Here is a 19,674-nt window from a genome sequence, read left to right as displayed (position 1 = left end):
TTTAAAATAGTTTGGCACATGAATTCCTTTCAAGCTCAGGTTTTTACAGAAAAGCATTTTAATCATATTTTCCTGTACCTCTGCGCTTGACGAACGCTACCCTTGCAAGGTTTATTTGCAGATCTTCAAACTAAAAATCCGAATATGGTGTGATGACAGGCAGGCCGTCTGTGTTAGGTAGCAGTGTCTGTTGTTTTCACTGTTGGCCATATTCAGCGGTATCCTGGTCATAAATGACCAGGCAAGAAAACAAAGTAGAATTGTAAAGTAGTGCCTTTAGAAAGGGCATGACGGTCTTTAACTGTCTTCTGTGGTAAAGTAACGGTGAAGCCCTTAAGTAAGCCGAAGGAGGGTGCGTTCCCCTCCCGCCCATGGTACTGAACTGGAAACTGGGATGCGGCTCACAGGCCGCTGGGGGCAGAGGCAGCTGCACAAGTGGTCGCGTCTGCGTGAAATGGCGGTAGATGCAAGTGGGGACGCCTTTGCACTCCCACGCCCTGCCCCAGGCTCTCCTCTGTCCCTCTTAAAGGCAGGCGTGTGGTTGGAGGGTCCTGCAAGAATGGGGCTCAGCCTGCAGCCTGTTGCTTCAGCAGGAAGTCCCTCAAATGTCTCCTTATCCTCTGACAGCACGCTACTGACAGGATGAGGAGAATCGGTCCTCAAGTGAGTAGTTCCCATCCTGGCGTCAAGTTTCCATCTCCTCCAGCGTCAGCACTGAACTAGCGAGTGTTTCTCCAGAAGAGTATTTTGTAATTCCTGCCCATTGCCGTTTGTGAGCTTGAGTTCTACAAGAACACCAGTATTTATGCGCAAGAGGTGCGTGCGTTAGTACAGGGGCGGAACTCTGAAAAGGAGGTGGGTTTCTGTTCTTCCCACGGAGTTTCCTCTTTGCAGAAGGATATTGATAACTCATGAAGATACACATTTTTAACATTAAAAGATCATCACTCAGATTTATGTAAATCTGAAACAGCTAAGGTGATTTTTATTTTTTCCTGGGCTTTGCTCAGAGGGAATGGTAAGAAGTTTGCTGTTCTCATTGCTTGTTTGTAGAAAGAATATTGCTCTATTAGTGTTCCAAATACGGCGGGTGGGGGAAGGGGGCTGTTCTTTCAGAAGCGATCAGGTCGTGGCCCATTTGTTCCCTCTACCGTGGATTGCAGCTGTTTGAAATGGCCCGGCCGAGTGTTTCCGGAAAGCGTGGCTTTTTGGTGGTGTAAGATTGCTGCTGATACTTAAACACAGTCAAGGGCACGAGTCTACGGTGCGTCCTGGGCTTGGGCAGAGCTGGGAAGTCAGGCCTTGGGGCCTCAGGTCAGATTAGCCAGGGCGCTGACGGGCCGCCTGTCTTTAGGCAGTTCGGTTCACTTCTCTGGTCTGTAAAATTAGTTGATTACATGTCTTCCTTCCCAGCTCGAGGACCTCTTCTTAACCAGTGAGCTGTGGTGTATTGGGAGGTAGTTCTCCAGGGGTCTGTCTCATTTCTGCAAGTGTTAGGGGTAAAGCACTGGCCATCTCTGCTCCACGATCTCTTCAAGGCAGTTTGAAGAGAATACGACCTCGGGAGAGAGGACATCTTCCTCCAGAGCCAAGTGATGCTTTTCTTACTGACCCGTGTAATCAAGGTATGTCTCACCGAAGCAAAGGTCAGGCCGGCTTGCCGTGTGTTTATTGGAGACTCAGGTTCCCAAAGCCCTGCTTCCTCTCCCGGGACACGACACCCTGCGTGCAGGCATCACCTGGCCCGCTCTGGGCTGCGTGTGGAGGTCGCCTGGGGTATCAACACAGACGCCGGGGCTCTGGTGCCTCCTCCTGCTGTGAGTTGCCAGCCCCTGCTCTCTGGCCCGGGAGCCTCAAGTCTCCTGCCAGCAGCCGGGAAGCTGGCGGGTCTTCTTCTAAGCCGGCAGGTGGGGAGAACTTACCATGTTTCACAGTTGTTGGCAATATGTTCCCAGCTCAGCATACTCTATGAATGGAAATTTTTTTTACAAATGTCAATGATTAATTTATTGTGCACCACCCATAGTGTTATTTCTATCACTGAGGAGATGTTACTGTCATGCAGTACCTTTAAAGTGTTAAATCCCTCTACTCTCTAAGGAAAAAGTGAAAAACGGGGCAACACACAGCCCCACCCTCTCCTTTCTGCCAATAAACAGGTATTTCCCTGATTTTTAAATTCTCTATCGACCAGAAGTGATGGTTCTATGCCACTAGTTTAGTATCAGAACAGGGTGATTGTAGGTTACCCTGTTAACCGGCTTCAGGGGAAGAAATTCTTACGGATTAACTCGAAGTAGCTCATCTTGATGTGATCTCAGCCGGAGGTGGACAACAGGTGGCCATCTGCACCCTCATCACCACGCATTGTTTTCTAGGTTGTCTCTGAATTATCTTTCTCAAGTTTAATAATCCGAAATCTTTATCCTTCTTGTGTAAACTCTTTGAAGCAGTTTCAGATTTACAGAAAAGTTGTGAGAGTGGCACAGAGAAATCTTCATAAAACACCCCTTTCCGGTGTTGCCGAACCTGTGAAGGATAAGATCTTTGTGCAGCAGACCCGGTGCAGGGTCGTGCCGGCACCTGCACCCTCTTCACCCGGGACGCCCCTCCCCATGTCGCCGTGGTTCCTGTTACCCTGACGTCTGAAAGTGAGTTCAGCAGCCGCCCCCGCCCTGCCGTGCCTTCCGGTTGGGCCGGGTCCTGCGTCACAGAGGTGATGCTCTTCTCAGTGCGTCTTATCAAGGTGACACGCAGTGTCCACGTGTCCCATGACTGATGCTGTCGGTGTCAACCCTGTAACCATTTCCCCTCTAACCGGTGAGTATTTGTGAGAGGCTCTGCGACCACGCGGCCAAGTGCCTCATCCCGCCGACAGCCTGTGTGGTACCCCGGCGTCTCCCTGCTTGCAGGTCCCTTCATTCCCTCTGTCATCAGGAGCTGGTATTCCACTTTGAGAACGGGCTTCCTGTTCTCCCTCGGTGGTTTATTCTTGTGTTTGTGGTGGTTCAGGCTTGTGGCTTCCTGTTTTATTTCATGGCTGCAATCCATCAGGATCCTTCCTTATTTTGACTCTCAAATAGTCCTGGATTTGGCCAGTAGGGGCTCCTTCAGGTAGCTTTGAGTCCTTTTGACATGCCCACGTTACTCTCTGAGCGCTTTCTTACTTTCTGGCCCGAGAAATTGTTCCCTTTCCCTGTCCCCGCGCTGGAACCAGCCATTTCTTCCCGAAGCCCTGGCTCCCTCTAGTGGAGCGTGGTATTTAGAAGCCAAGAGCTGAGTGGTGGGGGTGGGGGGGGGGGAGAGAGAGAGAGAGAGTGTGTGAGTGAGTGTGTGTATGTATGTGTGTGCGTGTGTGTGCGCGCGCACTCATCATCGATCTGAGACTTTGCACCCGTCTGCACGTGAAACCATGGGGTCCCATAGATGCTCCAACACTGCAGGCTTCATCCCCTCCCCCTCCAACAGTGAGAGCCCCGCCTCCGGACGCACAACCAACTCCTGCAGCTTGGCTGGCTCCTGGCTGCCTGCAGGCCCTGCCCTCGTTTCCTCCCTCCTCAGCGGGGGAAGCGAGCATCCACACGGACTCGCAAGCGCTCTGGGGTCCCCCGCCTCGGTCACTGCAGCAGCCTGTGTTGCTTGTTTTGCTCCGAGGTGTGGCTGCCAAGGTGCAGAGACGGGCGTCCGCGAGGAGGGCAGGGCGCTGCCCACCTGTGCAGCAGACCGTTATCGCAAGTGATTTTGCCGCAATTCATGGTAAGGGAGGTGAACCGGCCCCTGGCCTCTGGGTCCAGGGGGTGTCTTCCGCGGGCAACGTCCCCACCTCCCCGGGGGGCCCTCGTCAGAGGCCAGGTTCTGCCCCCCGAGGTGGGCGGGGCCTCCCAGGGCTACCGTGCTGCTGGTGCAGGTGCCAACCCAGTGCCTCCCGGGCCATCAGGACACCCCCTCGGGGGCTGTTGTGCACCCTGTCAGTCACTCTGTCCGCCCTCTGCTCCAAATCTCTCCTCAATTTAGCACCAGCATCTGGAACTAGGCTGCGAGCAGCAGGGGCCCCAGCTGGGCTGGATGCAGTTGAAGCACTGGTCATCTTAGGCGTGCTCTCGGGTCTTGACCGAGCAACGAGTTTCTGGAGTTGGTGAGGTTCGGGTGCTGGGCGAACCCGTGTTCTTTCACGGTGCGGGGGGGGAAGTCGAGCTGAGAAGAGGCTGTGAGAGGAGGAGCTGTCACCCTCCCCCTGGGGACAAAGTTGAGATTGTCTGGGGGGCAAGGGAGAGCCCGACTGAAATCAGCACGTTTCTCGAAAGTTAGGTGGTTGATTCTGCTTCCAGGGCAAATGCTGTCAAAGGACGTTGCTCCAGGGTCGTGCACTGGAGTGAACAGCCCGCAGTGGTTACCCGTCCCTCGGCTTCACCGGGCTGCGATTGCGCACCCCCTGCTTACGCCGCTTTGCCTAGGATTCCCTGACTCTTCGCTACTTACAAGAGAAAAATCGCCACAGAAAATGCACTGAGATGCTTCACTTCATGTTACCTTTTTGGGGAAAGAAGCAAGCGTCCTCCCTGCAAAGTCCTGTGGTTTAATTAAAACTCTTGCCAGATGGGGGTCTAGGACATACTTGTCGCTGCACGAGAAACACACACCTGCTGTGGATTGACTGGTGCCCCTCCCCACACAAATCCATCTGTTGGAGCCTTCACTCCCAGTGTGACAGGACTTCTAGGAGCTAATCAGGGTTTAAGGGCGGTCTCAAGGGTGAGGACTGGTGCCCTCATAAGGAGCAACACCAGCAGTGTGTCACGTGCCCAGAGGAGGGGCCGCGGGGAACCAGCAGGCAGGTGGCGTCTGGAGGGCGGCCTCCCCAGAATCCCCCTGCCAGCACCTTGGCCGTGGGCTTCCAGCCTCCAGAACCCCGAGCAAAGAAAATATCTATTGTTTCAGCCGCCCAGTCCGTGGTATACTGTTACGACAGCCCTAATAGACTCAATTAAAGGCTTGGCTCTTCTCGTTTTCAGATGCTACAAGAAGGCTTTTCTTTCCCTATTTCAGTGTTTTCCTCAGGCCCCAGTTCTCTCTCCTCCCAAAATCCCAATTCCAATTTACAGCCCGCACCCGATTTATGAAGCCAGCCCCATGGATTGAGCCGACATCCTCTCCGCTAACCTCTGACCTGCTCCCGACCTCAACCTTCCCTCCAGAGGTTGTTCCCGCCGGGCTGGGCACCCTGGACCAGCTCCTCGGACCATCGTCCGCCCAGATGGACAGGAGGCCACATACGTTTCTCGGTCTGGACCGAGTGGCGTGGAGGTGGCTGTGCAGATTGATACGATATCTTGGAAAGCATGATCATTGTGGTTTCCTGTCCTGGTGGGAAGAGCCTTTCTCGGTTCAGTAGACCCTCCCGATACCTCTAGACCCTGCGAGCGATGGTCCTCGGGGTGAGCACAGTGAGATGAGGAAGAGTGTCCCGGCTGGGGTTCCAGCACCCACTTCTCTTGGAGCTCCGCCTGGTAAACTAATTTCCTTCAACTTGAGGGGGGTATGCAGACCGCTTTGGATAAATGCTCAGTGAGAACACCCCTTCCGTGGTTCATTTCCTATTTTGCGTCATTTTATTTTAGTATCACATTATCATGGTAAACGCTGTGTTATTCTAGGACACCCCTTGGTTTACCACTTAATGCATTTTCTATATATGTAACATTAAAATAGACTTGCCAACTGGAAGAGCAGAATTGAAAAGATGTGATGTCTTTGCATGCTTTTCCAAATCCCTTGGTCTGAAGGGGTTTGGGGGTTGGCATGGCTTGGAGTCTATCTACCCCGTGGATGGGGCCTCAGGCTACTGGGCAGGGCCGGCTTTTATTGTCGGATTGGACGCGCACAGCACGCTTGAGCCTGGGTGCTCCCTGAGGACGGCCGGTGTCACCCTGCAATCGACGGGGAGGGCGCTTCCCTTGCTGGCATTTGTGAGTTTCTCAGGGCTGCTCCTGAGACGGAAGGGAACCAGTGGTTTGTTAAAAGCAAAACATAAGATTTCCATTTACCTTTTTGAAAGATGATTCTTGTAACCAAAAGCAACTATACATAAAATTTCCAGTATCAGTTATCTTTGTCATCGTCTCTGCGTGGCAAAAAGTCATTTTTCAAAGGTTCTTCAGTTCAAGTTAACGGGGACTGGTATGCTGGTAAGATAGTGAAATGTAAATATACTCTAAAGGATTGTTTAAAGATAAATTAAAAATTACTTTCCTTGTGAGTCAGAGACTCAGTGCCCTCACAGCGGCCTCTACTCCACTTTCTCTTATTGATACACAAACCATCTGATGATAACTCGCCTCCTCAAACAGGTGCCGAGAGGCAGCTCTGTCCTGTGACAGTGAGACGCCTACTCACATCAGCTCTGAGTTTTGCTCTACGTGGGCTCGCATTCCACAGACCAGAATAAAAGCCAAAGAAGACGGCCATGCAAATATCATTAAAAGTGTATTTTATTTCAATATTCAAGAACAGTGCATACTTTCCACGAGACCCAGGGTCACAGCTCTTGCTGTTGGGTGTAGCCACGAATGGAGGTCACTCAGTCAACAGTCAGCTCAAAGATGCAGTGTGTGTGTGTGTGTGTGTGTGTGTGTGTGTGTGTATGTGTGTATAGCAATTTGGAGGTTTTGTTTCAGAAATTTTCTTCCTTTTTTTTTTCTTATCCTCTCATCATTGAGGCTATATATTAATAGACATTATATTAAACCCACACGAAACATTCAAAATTAGAAGGGGATTAGAGTCGCGTTTGGGCGTTATGTTGACTAGGTCCTCATCTCCGTCCTAGGGGGGCTGACGCCAGTGTGCGGGGCTCCTTGGAGGGCTTGTGGGAGAGATGCTGAACTCAAAAGGCAAGAATCAGTAGGTTACGGGGAGCGGGGGGAGCGCAGGAGATGTCAGCTCGCGTTAGGAAACAGCGGGATTGGAGGACCTCTGCCCATCCCCACGTGCTCGGCCGGCGATTCGGGAAAGGCCAGCGTACTCGTCGTCAGTGGGTTTCCTGGAGGAAGCGGGCGGGACGGTTACGTTTCCGCGGGGGTGGGGGAGAGTTTAGTGTTTGCCGTGTGCACCGCCGTGCTGAACTACGCCACCTGTCACCTTCGCGCTCACGGTGACCAGCCTGCCACCGCGAGGCTCCCCGGAAACTCCTGCCACCGCTCCGAGCTGCGCCACCTCCCGGCCGGCCGCCGGGCTCGGGTGGAAACAGGTCGTGGCGAGGCCGCTCTGCTGCCCGCCGAGCCTGTGCCGTCGCCGCCCGGTTTCCCAGAAGAGCCCGGCCCGACTCTGCCCCCGCGCGCCCTCTCCGCCCGCGCCGATCCGGCTCATCCGGGTGTGTGAGCCGCGGCCACCACGCGGGACAGTCCCCGCTGCCCGCCCGCCTGTCACGTACCAAAGCGCCCGCCGCCAAGCCGCTCCGCGCCCAGCCGATTGGTTAGAAGGGGAAAGGCTTCGCGGGGTGAGCGGCGGAAAGAAACCAAAGGAAGCTCGGAGACTCACGGTCTGCGCGCCCCGCGCGGTGGTCCCCAGGGCCGCGCCCCGGGCCATCGCGGGACGGGGGCCGGCGACGGGGGAGGGTCGCCGGCCCCGGCTCTCGGGGGACGTCACTGATCTCCAAGGGCGAGGGGACAGAGGGGCGGCCGGCCAGAAGCCGGCAGGCCGCGCGCGGGGCCTGCTGTGCGCTGTCGCCAGGGTTAGGGGGCAGCGGCTACGTTAGGGATCTACGGCTCGCGGTTAACTTCCAGGCAGTTGTGTTAAGAAGCTGGGGACGGACGGGATTCCGGGACACGGGGCAGGGCTTCAGCGTCTCGCCATTGGGGACCCCGAACGGCCGTCTCGTCCTCCCTGAGGAAAGGAAACAGAGGGTTAGGAGGGCCGGGGCCGCCCGGCCGCCCTGCGTCCTTGCGGTCACTGGGTCGCCAGCCACGGGGCCTCTTCTGGGTCTGTTGCTGGAAATGATGCCGCACGGAGCAAGTCTTTGACCCCGTGTCTCCAGCATCCTTTAGCCCGTCGGACCTCCAAGTGCCTCAGGGCAAATAGGACGCAGAGAGTTGGGGGTCTCGTCTGAGAACGTTGCATTTTCCGGGCGTGAAAAGCGCAACTGATATATTACCAGGTTTTGAAGGAGCTCGTTTCCTCGGCCAAGATTCCCGGGGACCGGGGGAAGCGGCCCGTGAACGATGACAGGGACAGGCTCCTCTGTGGGAGCTGAGGTGCTGATGTGACGGGCACACCCTTGCTTGGGCCGCCAGGGAGGGGCCACTGCTCAGCTGGTCTCCCCGGGGACAGTCCCCTCCCATGAGCCCTCTTCTGCGTCACCAAGAAAACCAGCCTCCCAGAGGGGCCGGCCACTAACTCCGACCTCAGGGTCTTAAAACATGTGAATTGACATGTTTTCTGGACAAATACAATTTGCAATAAAAAAAAAAAAAGAGTTGGCAGTCGTGGAGGTGGAGACGGCTGGGCGGGGACAACTTCTTCCAGGGAGCATGGCTGGGCATCGGCTCTGAGAAGGTGGCACTTGTCACCCCAGATGTCACTTAGATTAACTCGGAAAAGGGCGCTTTTTTTTTGCCTTTGAATTTTCATTCAAACTTTAGTCTCTTTGGATTTCCCTTTTCTCTTAGGTTATGGATGAAAAATTGACCTCTCAAAGATTCCCTTGCGACTGTGAGCCCCCAGAGAGCAAGACAGACATGAAATACCCTGTTGACCAGATGACAGACGGGCACCTATTGACCTGACCTCGGCCATGCCTCCGTCCCTCACGTTACCAGAAATAAGGTGACGGAAGCATGAGGGCCCCAGATCCTTATAATTAACGCAGTCAGCCAGAGAGATGGTAGTTCTGATTTCTTGGGGTTTTGCTTTTTCCAGAAACATCCCTATGTTGCTGAACAACTCACCAGAGGAATTTTATTTTCACAAGCGAGAAGGTTTGTGGAATTCTAACCTCTGAAGGTACCAGGAATCACCCAGAGACGCTCCCTCCCAGGGAAGGGGCTTTGTCACCTCAGCCTCAGGGCCACCCTCCTCAGCGGGGACTCGGGTCCGGTCCCGTGTGAGCCCGGCTCAGCTTTGCGTGCTCGGTCCTCAGAGCCGCTGCCGGAGAAGCCCTGATCCAGTCTGCCCTGGCCCACCGTGCCCTGAATTTCCCGCAGATCAACCTGTTAGGGCTCCCTCGAAAGTGTGATTTATTCCCGCGCAGGAGCAGAGTCACGGCTCCATCTGACAAAGTACACCTGTGCTGAGACGGAGTCAGCGCCCCACGCCCTGGGCCAGACAGTTCACGGGAGACGCCACTGAATGTCCTCGGGGCTCCTTGTGAAATGATAAATGGCACATTTGGGGGGTTTATTTTCTATCATCGTGCCTACAATTTATTGAGCATCTCCCGCGAGCTAAATCCGTGACGTCTGTTTCCTCTTGTGAACGAGCAAGCCAACATGGAGGGAGGTGTTGTTAGCATCCCCCTTGCCTGGTCGAAAGAGCTGAAGCTCAGAGAGGTTGCATAATTTCCCCAAAGTCAGCCAGCCAAAGGGGTTAGAACCCCAGATGAGGAGGGAAATCGTCCTAACTGCAGACGTCTGGGTTCAGCCCTGGGACGTTCTTGTTCAGAAGTCTTGGGAGACCCAGAAATGGTCTGGGCATTGCAGGCAACCTCCCGGCCAGGCTTGGGCCACTGGTGGAAACCCTGCAGTTCCGGGTTTAGACCCAGAGCTCTTCCGGGGTCTGTATCCTCGCCGTCTCGCTGCTACATTTCAGAATCGAGACACGTATATCGTGATGGTCTCTGTTGCTTGGACGTTTAGGTAGAATTTATTTTCTTATCTGATTTGCCTCAGAATTGACATTTTGAAGAGTGGGTCCTGCCTCTGGTTTCTTTGCTTGTTTGTTTGCTTTTGTGTTTCTGTTTTTTGGCTGTGTTGGGTCTTCATTTCTCCGCAGGCTTTCTCTAGTTGCGCAGAGCAGGGGCTACTCTTAGTTGCGGTGCGCGGGCTTCTCATTGCAATGTCTTCTCTTGTTGCGGAGCACAGGCTCTAGGTGCGCGGGCTTCAGTAGTTGTGGCATGTGGGCTCAGTAGTTGTGGCTCGCGGGCTCTAGAGCACAGGCTCAGTAGTTGTGGCGCATGGGCTTAGTTGCTCTGCAGCATGTGGGATCTTCCTGGACCGGGAATTGAATCCGTGTCCCCTGCATTGGCAGGCAGATTCTTAACCACTGCACCACCAGGGAAGTCCCAGCATTTTATCTGACATTAACCAACTTAGCCACGGTTTACTCACCACTCACTTCATGTATTTAAGGTTTTTCTTGAGGAGACTAAGGGTCCTCAAAGCTGAGTCCTGCTTCACATCACCCACGAGTGTCCAGCATCTTCCAGAATCTGGGTCATGGGGTCCATCCGTGCCGTGTGTATATCCCGACCACCAACTACACCACACATGGGACTCGATATTGAATTAAAGATTAGGTGACCAATCAATGAGTCTTTGGGTTCCTGACCAAATCTTTCCACCATAAATTGTAGAATCTCGACGTTTTAATGAACCAAGTAGGAAGCCCGCTTCTTCAGGTCAGAGGTCAGAGGTGATTCAGGTTGAGGGGCTGCTGTGCTTTGCTGGTGGTGACTGAGCCCTTGCGACGGGGCACACGGGGCTGTCAGATCTCCTGGTGACACGACCACGCCACGTACCACGGGACCTTCTCATATTAAATCACGTTGTGACCTGCTGTGATCCCAGCAGGTGTTCCCCAGGAGACGCTCCCATTCTCATCCGAGCCCACGAACACCTCGGACAGGAGTCCGTGGAAACTCCCGCCTCCCCCAGGTGGCTGCCGGACTGAGGACACGGGGGGAGGAAGCTGCCACACGGGGTGAGGATTGGGCTGCGTCTGCCTGCGATGCTGACACCATGATGCTCGAGGACGCAGGATGGTCCAAAGTCCGGGGACCGAGCAGCTGGCTCCCCTCCTGCGGCTGGATCCCGGCTTTCCTTTATCCGCAGGGAGCATCTGACGGTGCTGAGGGCATCGTGGGTGTCGTGTCCTTACAACGCCGCTCCCGTCGTAACAGATGGACTCTGTCTTTTCCTCACTGGCGTTCGTCTTCCGTATGACGTTTCTTCCAGCTGGAAGAGGAGTTGACTGGACCCTCTTAGCAGTCAGGGCTTTGGTCGTAGTTGGATGTCGGCAGGGAAGTGATGGCCTGTTTGGATGAAGAGTCAGCGGAAGTGACGGCTGGGCTGTTACTCTGACGAGAAAACATGGGACCCGAATATGGTGAAGTTTGTCCCTGCCCAGCTGCCCTGTGAACACGGTTCTGTGCCAGGGATGGCAAGTGCCCTCCTGGAGCCTCAGATCTGCATGAACACGGCCCCAGTGGCACGGTAGGCTCGCCATGGCTCCACGGGGTCATCCCAACTCCCAACCCCCTTCCAGGTTTAAGCCTGAAAAGCTGACACGTGGTTAGAACCTGGGCTCAGCCGTCAAAGCCCCAGATGGGCAGCCACGGAAATCCACAGGGTGTTCCTTGCTCTCCAGTCCAGGAAGTGCAAAATTCGGTCCCGGTTTTTGTTAGTTTTTGCCAGATGGTCTTTCAACATTAGAACATAAGTCACACCGTGTCACTAGATCCCGGGGACCTCCCCATTCAGGGCCAGGGTCAGAGCGCTCAGGAGGGTCCCGGGACCCTCTGCGGGGGGAGCCCCTTACCCCTCCCACCGGTCACTCGGTGCCGCTGCCGCAGCCGCCTCCCTCCTCCGGGACATGGCCAGGCCTCCCCATGCTCCGTCAGCGGTCAGCCAGGAGCCCTGTCCCCGTGCCAGGCCAGCCCCTGCCCCCCTTTGCGCCCCTGCGCCCGCCACCCGCTCCGCCGGGCCGTGTCTGGGCGCCCCTTCTGGAATCCCGATGGCCTGGAGGGCACAGAGGGGCACGTTCGCGCTCAGCCCATCCCGCCTCCCCGCCACCATGCACCCTGTGTTTTCTGTCGCCCGCCCGACAGGACGACACGGCTCCTTTAAGACGCGGCGGCCTGCGCGTAAGGCTTCGCCGGCACGTGACGACGCACCGAGCATGCGTTCAGCAAAGCCCGGCGCAGAACCCACGGGGCCGCGGCGCTGCCGCCAGCCCGGGGACCCCGGCGCCACGCCCGGAGCAAAGCCCGTCACTGTGTTAGTCCCGAGGCCTCCGCCACCGCCGCGAAGCCCCTTCCCAAGGCTCTCGGGGCCCCAAGCCTCAGGCGGTGGCGGCATGTTTCCGAGGCTGCGCCTCGTGCCCCAGGGTCTGTGACCTTCCTACGAGGAGCCGTCAGCGGGCCCGGGGCGCTCCTGCGACCGGCCGAGGGCGAGCGAACGGAGGCCGCACACGTCTCTCCTGCCACCTGGAAGTCGCCTCGGCGTCGGGCGGCCAGCGGCGCAGGACGCCGGGGCGGAGCCCGCCGCCCTCAGCCCGTCTGCTCCAGGCCCAGCCCGGCTCCCGGCCCTCCCGTCTCCGGGCCGTCCGGCTTCCTCACAGGTGAGCTTGGCCTCGGTCAGAAGGCAGCCCTGGACGTGGGCGCCCCCGACCTCCCCCGGGAGGGAGGCTCTGAGAGGCCTGGGGGGAAGGGCCACTGCCGGCCCCCGTCCGAGTCCAGAACCTTCCTTTCCCGCTTCCGTGCGGCTCAGGCCCGGGGTGATGGCGCCCGTCCCCCGTCGGAGCCCCTCCGGAGATGTCGGGTGCTCCGAGCGAGGCCGGCTTGTCGCCAGCGGGGGGTGGGGGGGGCCGGGCAGAGGGCGTTGTGCCCGCTCCACCGTCGCAGCGGCTCCGGCCACGCGTCCGTCACCCCGTCCTCCGGAGGACAAGCCGAGCTTCAGGGAGCCCGGGGGCCCAGGTCACGCACTGACGGACGTGGCTCTGACGCCCGGGTTAACCAACGGGACGGGTGCCCGCGGTCCCCGGGGCCTCTCGTCCATCCAGCCGTCTTCCCCTCGTGTCCCCATGGCTGCCGCCGGTTCCCTCAGGGACGGAGGTGCTGCTGTCTGACCTTCCAGGCCCCCGTGCCTCCCGGGCCCCGGCTGTAACCACGGCGACCCCGTCGTCCGCAAGCTCCCCGAGGGGCCCCGGCCTGGCGCCCAGCGCCGCCCCTGTTCAGGCGGGCCCTGGAGGAGCGCTTGGCGGGGCAGGGATGGCACGTGGGGCGCTGACCGCAGAGAAGCGGCGCGGGGACGAGCCAGAGGCCGGCAGTCCCAGCCCTGTCCCCGAACCCGCCCCCGCGCCGCCCGCCTTAAGAAGGTGGCTTACCAGCTTGAAGATTCTGGAAAGCGTGCCCTGGGCGTCATGCCCCTTGAGGCCCTTGTGACCCGATTTGTAGTCGGAAGCTCTGCCCCCGTAACCGAATCCTGGCTTCTGGCCCTCGGCTCCCTGCAAGAGAGGACGGCCGCTCTCAGTCTGTCCATGCGGCCTGGGCAGCACAGACCCTTCCCATCTGCTTCCCTGGAGGCATCAGCAGCCTTCAGACTTGGTGAAATTTGGGGGCTCCTACCTTTCTAACGTGCACAGACAAAATTCCCAATTCTCCAGCCTGGAGGAGCCTCTCCAGGACGACCAGGACCAGCTCCCCTGGCCGCAGCCTGGGTGCCCTGAGTGTGGACGGTGAACCGGGACCAGGGTCCTTCCAGGGGCTCTGGGCTGGGAGCCGGTCACCGTAGAGGGGAGGGGGCGGGTCCCGGCTGGGAAGCCCTGTCCCCCAGGCCGTGCACCTGGGCACAGCCCCAGAGCCAGCCACCTGGACGGGTCTCAGCAACCCCCCACCCTGGCTGTGTGACCTTGGGCAAGTGTTGGAACCTCTCTGAGCTTTGGTTTTCTCTTCTATAAAATGGGGATAATGGATGCTCTGCTCTGAGAATGGAGCCTGCGGCTCTGAACTTTCGAGCTTGTTGTTGTTATGGGGAGGGGGGTTCCCCTGGCAGCTCTCAGCCTGGTCTCCAGCTGCCCCGGGAGCCCTTCTCACTTCAGGGAAGATGGAGAAAAATTGCCTTCGTGACACGTAGCAACGACAAGTGATTACTGAAATGTAAGGATATGTGTGTCTCTAAGACCAGTCTGCATTCTGATGCACTTTAGTTTCAAAGGGAAACTTCCACTGTGAACACAAGAAAGGAATGGGGGAAACTCTGATGCTCAGACATAAAGAATGTTAGCCTTTGGGGGTAACAGGTGTCCAGCCTGGGGTGCGACATTCCTCCAGGGGTGAACCACACGTCCTGTCTGCGTCACAGATCTTATGCAACGGACAGGCTCTGAGGCCTCACTTCAGGTTTCGCCAACAAGAAGTAGGAAGCTCTCTGGGCTCTCCTGAGAATTCTATACACAAAATAAAACTGTCTCCTGATCGAGACCCCAGAACCCTTTGCCTCAGGATGCAGCGCTTTCCAATTTCATGAGGGTGCCTTAGGGCTGGAAGGAGCTTGGGAAACCATGGGATCGATCCCTCTGGTTTAGGCTCCAGAAGCTTCCAGATTCCTCCAGTCCACCCCTCTCGTGTTGGAACTGAAGCTGGACCAGGGCCATCTGTCCAGGCACACCCCCTGCCCTGCACCCCAAGCTACTTCTCTTCAGCCCAGGTTTGGGAATAGACATTGGCCACTCAGCTACTTTCACGTGAAGGTTTGGTTTCAAGGGTTATCAAGTGTGCAAGGGACAGGGGCAGTGAAGATCCAAGACCACATACGAGAGGAGCCCAGAACTGCCCTGAATCCCAGAGGTTTCCATGGACACGCTCGCGGCATCATGGTCCAGGGTCGGGGGGGTGGTTAAAGAGGACTGAGCCAAAGGACAGACACAGAAGTTGTCGAGATCCACGCCTTCCCGTGCAAGTGCTAAATCGTTCTCTTACTCTGCTGTTTTCTCCAAAAATAAAGAGCTTCTGAGAATTAAATTCAAGGATTGGTTTTCAGATTAATAATCTGCTTAAATTTTCTCCTTTCAAACTCTTGGTCACTTACATCTTTGGACAACCTAGAATTTACCAAAAAACATACAACATAGTTCGGAAAACTGGTGGGACTTTCAGGAACTCCAAACGGGAAGACAGTCGTGTGGCTCTAGGAGACCGACAAACCAGCTCACGGAATACGGAGCAGGATTTTACTTTGGAAAAAAAGAGAAAATTAACAGACATTAGTGGGACCAAACACGGAGACGTGAGAGGCATGCAAAGGCCGTGCTGTTAGCTGCCGGGCTGAAGTGGCCTCTAAACGACTGGAAGAAACATGGTCTTTCCCCCTCCCATCACTCCACGTTCGCCGATGGCTCCGCCCTGGTTCACGCCTAGAAGGTTAGAGGCAGCTCAAGCGGTTACTAAAATCAGATTTCTGGGTCAAAAGTGGGTCCCGTTCTTCAGCAGCATCTTTGTCTCCTGCTGGCACAGAAAGCCCGTCATTACGTGTCCCTGAGGGCTGGCCCGTGTCGATTCCCCACGCTGTCATCACCTTCCGGCAAATTCACGAGCTCAGGAAAGCGCTCACGCGTATTTGTATAAAACGTTCCAGCAAATATCTCGGGTCATACTTCCATGTAATGATGCGTTGGGGCAGTTTATGGAAGCCTCCCCTGCCTTTTCTCTGAGGGTGGCTCCCCCCTCCCTCCTCCCTCCTCCCTCCCTTCCTTCCTTCCTTCCTTCCTTTTCTTTCTTTCTAAAGTCATTCATTGATTTCTATGATGCTTGTTAATTGGGTATCAAGGATTTGTAGGCTCTGCACTAGCGATATATTGTGTCTCCAAGGACATTGGAGGATGTGTTTCTAAGGATACTGTGTCTCCCAGACAGACACAGTTCCTGGCCTATAGATTAGTGTTTCTCTTTTTATTCTGGAGATTTTATAAAGTAAGAACTCTACCTAATATTTGCTAGTAAGTATGGTCGATAGATCTAGTTAAAATATAGATAGGCATTTAAAGTTGGTTCAGACACAAAATTTTACTCGAAAGTGAACAAATCAGCCATTTAAAATCTTCATGGGTTAAACGAAGATTTTAATCTTCTTTAAAATCTTCTCAGAAACTCCTAAAAAGGTTTTCCTGGATGGCTTGGTATCCAAGCTTTAGTTATGACTAAATCAAAACCCAAGCCAAAATCTTTTGGATCACTTAGGTTATAAACTGAATGACTGAATTTAGCATCTTTTTGTCTCGTGAGCAGAATCATTTTTTTCTCCCCAAAATGTCAACATCTGGCAGGGGAGGGAGTGCGGGCTATTTGGACAGGCCCACATGCAGGCTGCAGGGACCCATTTTTCCTCATCTGCCCTTTTGGAAGGAAATCAGGAACTTTCTCATACGTGGAGTCACTCCTTCCCTGGGGAGGAGCCCAGGGGAGTCTCCTAAGATCCCTTTGGTGCCTGGGCCCTGGGTCATGAAAACAGGAGTGTGAACCCAGCTGGAAGGAAGGACCGGCTGCGGCGGAAGCAGCGGGGGACAAGCTGGGTGGGATGGGAAGGAAGGTGGGCCCAGAGAGCAACTGAAGCAGAACAGAACAGAACAGCTGAGTGGCCGTGAGGAAGCAGAGGCAATGGGTAGACGTGCATTTGTCACCTACCCAGCTAAATCTGCTGAGGGACAGTCCTCGCCCCTGTGTGAGGAAAAGAAAAAGAGGGACATGGTGATCAGTGTGGGAAAAACGTTCTCTGCACGAAACAGGAAACACAGTCAGGACAACACAGTGCTGAGATGGCAAACAGGTTTTGGCACACGCACCCTATCCTGAGGGTGGCCGTGGCCCCGGGGAGCTGCCCAGGGAGGATTTCAGATTGGGGTTGAGAGGGAGGGGAGCTGGGATGGTGAGCGCTGTCTGCACGGCAGCAGGCGGGAAGGGGTGTCACGCGCGGCTCAGCCTGTCCTGCATGGGCTCCACGTGACAAGACATTTTGGGGTGCAGTCAGGGAACTCTGAGTCCAGCCCTCCTTTTGATCCGTTTAGGGATTTCAGGGAAGGGCTGTAAAGTGATGACTCAACACATTGGGAGGTCTTACCTTTCCTTGTGATGGAGGAGGTGTGCGAGGTGTCACCTGCAAAGACACAGGAGAATGGTGAGCGGGGGTGGGGTCCCTGCTTCACAGCAGCCCTGACCCTCCTCGCGAGAGCCTCCTGTTGTCACCATGTCACCTCGTGTTGTCACCTGGCTTGTTGCTAGTTCCCTGCTAGCTCCTGCTTGCTGGGAGGGTCTGGTATCTATTGGTATAAGAAGCCACCCACTCAGTCTGCCCGGCGTCCCCATTCTGTTTTAGTTGAGAGAGAAATATACGATTTGAGAATGTGAAAGTATCCAATGCCACCTGGATCTTCCAGAGCACACAGAAAGTGTTTGAGAGGATGGGAAACACACCAAAGGCTCTGCAGCCACAGAGGCGATTCCTCTTGGCGTGTGCTCCCATGACACACCCCCTCTCGCAGGTGATGGAGACGGTGAGCGTCACCACCATCCTCTCTGGGGTGGGCAGTCAAGGGCCCCTGGTATTCGAGCCTCAAAAAGGACGCCCTCAGGTGTGCGACTCCTCAAGCTCCCTGATCAACATGAAAATACCATCTTGGATGTCTGCTGCACAAAGTTTATAATTAGAGCCTGTGGCTTTGTTTTTAAGATGTTATTTTTTAGAGAAGTTTTAGGTTTCTAGAAAACTTGCACAGCAATTGCAGACAGTTCTCATGACCCCTCTGCCCTGTGCACAGCACCCCTGGCTCTCGTGTGGTCCACTTGTTACAACTGAGCCAATGTCAATACATTAACCAGGGTCTGTGGACTCTGTGTTGTACATTCTGTGGATTTTGACAAATGTATGAGGTGTCTCCGCTGTCACGGGATCATTGAGAGGAGACTCGCTGCCCCCAAATCCCGGGCACTCCTAGTCTATTCATCCCTCCTGCCCCTGCACCCCTGATCTTCTTACCGTCTCCAGAGTTTTGCAAAGCTTGTATTTTTGAACTAAGCATCTCCTACTAGCTTAGTCTCAAAAGGAGTGAGTTCTTTGGTAGCACTCAAACTTTTAACACAAAGTTAAGCTGCAGATGCAGCTCAGACCTTGGGACCAGGTGCTGGCCCTGGGCTCCCGAGGCCAACCTCACCCTGAGGAAGTGGGAGGCGTCACCTGGGGATACACTCAGAGCCCCCATCATGGATTACAGCTGTGTCACATGGAGATATACTCAGACCCCTTGTGGATCAGAGCTTAGTGTCACCTGGGGACATACTCGGGCCCTCGTGGACTGGGGCAGGGCCGGACGCCCCTCACCCCTCTAATCAGTCCCCTCCCACCGTGGCTGCCACTCACGATGTTCTTGAAGAAGTGCACTACGGGGTTTTCATCTTGGGGCCGCCCGTGCTGCGCCTTCTGGGGCAGGGAGCCATAGTGGGTGGCTCTGGCCGCGTGGTGTCCATCCTGAAAGACAGGACGCGTGGTCTCAGGGCAGGCTGGACCCTCTGCTGTCTGGGGAAGCTGCCTCTGCTCCTCTGTGGATCCGGATACTTTTGGAGACCTGATGCTAGGAAGCTGCTGACGTCACAGGATGCAGCCAGGCGGGTGGGGTCTGGGCGGTGCTGTCCCCACAGGTCCCTCCTCGGCTGGCCTCCTGGCCACTGCAAACGCCCCCTCGGGAGCCCTCCCGACGGGAAGGCCAAGCTCAGGGGGGAGCATCGCCAGCCTCCCCGGACGTGGGCTCCACCTTCAGAAGCGCTGACAGAGCCTGCGAGCTGGTGGTCCCAGGAGGAGGGGGCCTCGCCTGGAGCCCTGGCAGAGAGGACGGTGCTTGTGCACACCCCCTGCTATGGGAGTGTGGGAGGTCGTGAGAATGAGGGGATCAGGAAACGTCTGGAAGGTCAGAGGAATCCCCTGAAAGCCCGTCAGGTAAATGCGCCAAAGCCTCGTGCACACCTCCTCCATCGCCAGCTCGGTGCTTGTGGTTCGACAGGACCCTTACTGTTCAGAAGACACTGTTGCCACCGAAAAGTCTAAATTGGGCTTCTCGGGAATTTAATGGGCTTAGTTTCACTGGTGATACCTGCACCCCTGACTGGGCTGTCACTGGAGTAACAAGTACATCGTCCCTGGCACTAGTTATAGGTACACTGTACCTGGTACTAGTTACAGGTGCATTCTCCTTGGTACCAGTGACAGGTGCATTATCTCCGGTACTAGTTACAGGTGCATTGTCCTTAGTACAAGTTATAGGTGCATTCTCCTTGGTACTAGTTACAGGTGCATTATCTCTGGTACTAGTTACGGGTGCATTGTGTCTGGTACTAGTTACAGGTGCATTATCTCTGGTACTAGTTACAGGTGCATTATCTGTGGTACTAGTTACAGGTGCATTGTCCCCGGCACTAGTTACAGGTGCATTGTCCTTGGTACTAGTTATAGGTGAATTCTCCTTGGTACTAGTTACAGGTGCATTGTCCCTGGTACTAGTTACAGGTGCATTGTCCTTGGTACTATTTACAGGTGCATTGTCCTTGGTACTAGTTACAGGTGCATTATCTCTGGTACTAGTTATAGGTGAATTCTCCTTGGTACTAGTTACAGGTGCACTGTCCCTGATACTACTTACAGGTGCACTGTTCCTGATACTACTTACAGGTACATTGTCCCTGGTACTAGTTACAGGTGCATT

At 55.4% G+C, this 19,674-nt stretch overlaps 1 protein-coding gene and 1 long non-coding RNA gene across 5 annotated transcripts in view; one reads left to right on the top strand and one right to left on the bottom strand.

Annotated features, from left to right (window-relative positions):
• Positions 1–6,470: 6,470 nt before the first annotated feature.
• Positions 6,471–19,674, bottom strand: part of MBP (myelin basic protein) — a 114,514-nt gene continuing 101,310 nt past the window's right edge. For 2 of the 4 annotated variants that reach the window (XM_060170494.1, XM_060170496.1), the window contains 5 exons: positions 18,339–18,446; positions 17,043–17,078; positions 16,610–16,642; positions 13,315–13,434; positions 6,471–7,881 (listed from right to left, as the gene is read on the bottom strand). In XM_060170494.1, coding sequence (XP_060026477.1) covers positions 7,837–7,881; positions 13,315–13,434; positions 16,610–16,642; positions 17,043–17,078; positions 18,339–18,446 — 342 coding nt within the window. In that variant the 3' untranslated portion in view covers positions 6,471–7,836. The remainder of the gene's footprint in view (positions 7,882–13,314; positions 13,435–16,609; positions 16,643–17,042; positions 17,079–18,338; positions 18,447–19,674) is intronic. The other 2 variants (XM_060170495.1, XM_060170497.1) reach the window with 1 other exon arrangement.
• Positions 8,493–9,513, top strand: LOC132532179 (uncharacterized). Its single transcript, XR_009544351.1, has 3 exons — positions 8,493–8,820; positions 8,914–8,972; positions 9,245–9,513. It is a non-coding gene; the product is annotated as an uncharacterized LOC132532179 (long non-coding RNA).

The sequence above is a fragment of the Lagenorhynchus albirostris genome, chromosome 14 (assembly GCF_949774975.1).
Source record: "Lagenorhynchus albirostris chromosome 14, mLagAlb1.1, whole genome shotgun sequence".
Classification (NCBI taxonomy): Eukaryota; Metazoa; Chordata; class Mammalia; order Artiodactyla; family Delphinidae; genus Lagenorhynchus; species Lagenorhynchus albirostris.
The sequence above is the reverse complement of the archived record's forward strand: the minus strand, read 5'-3'. Positions and strand labels throughout refer to the sequence as shown.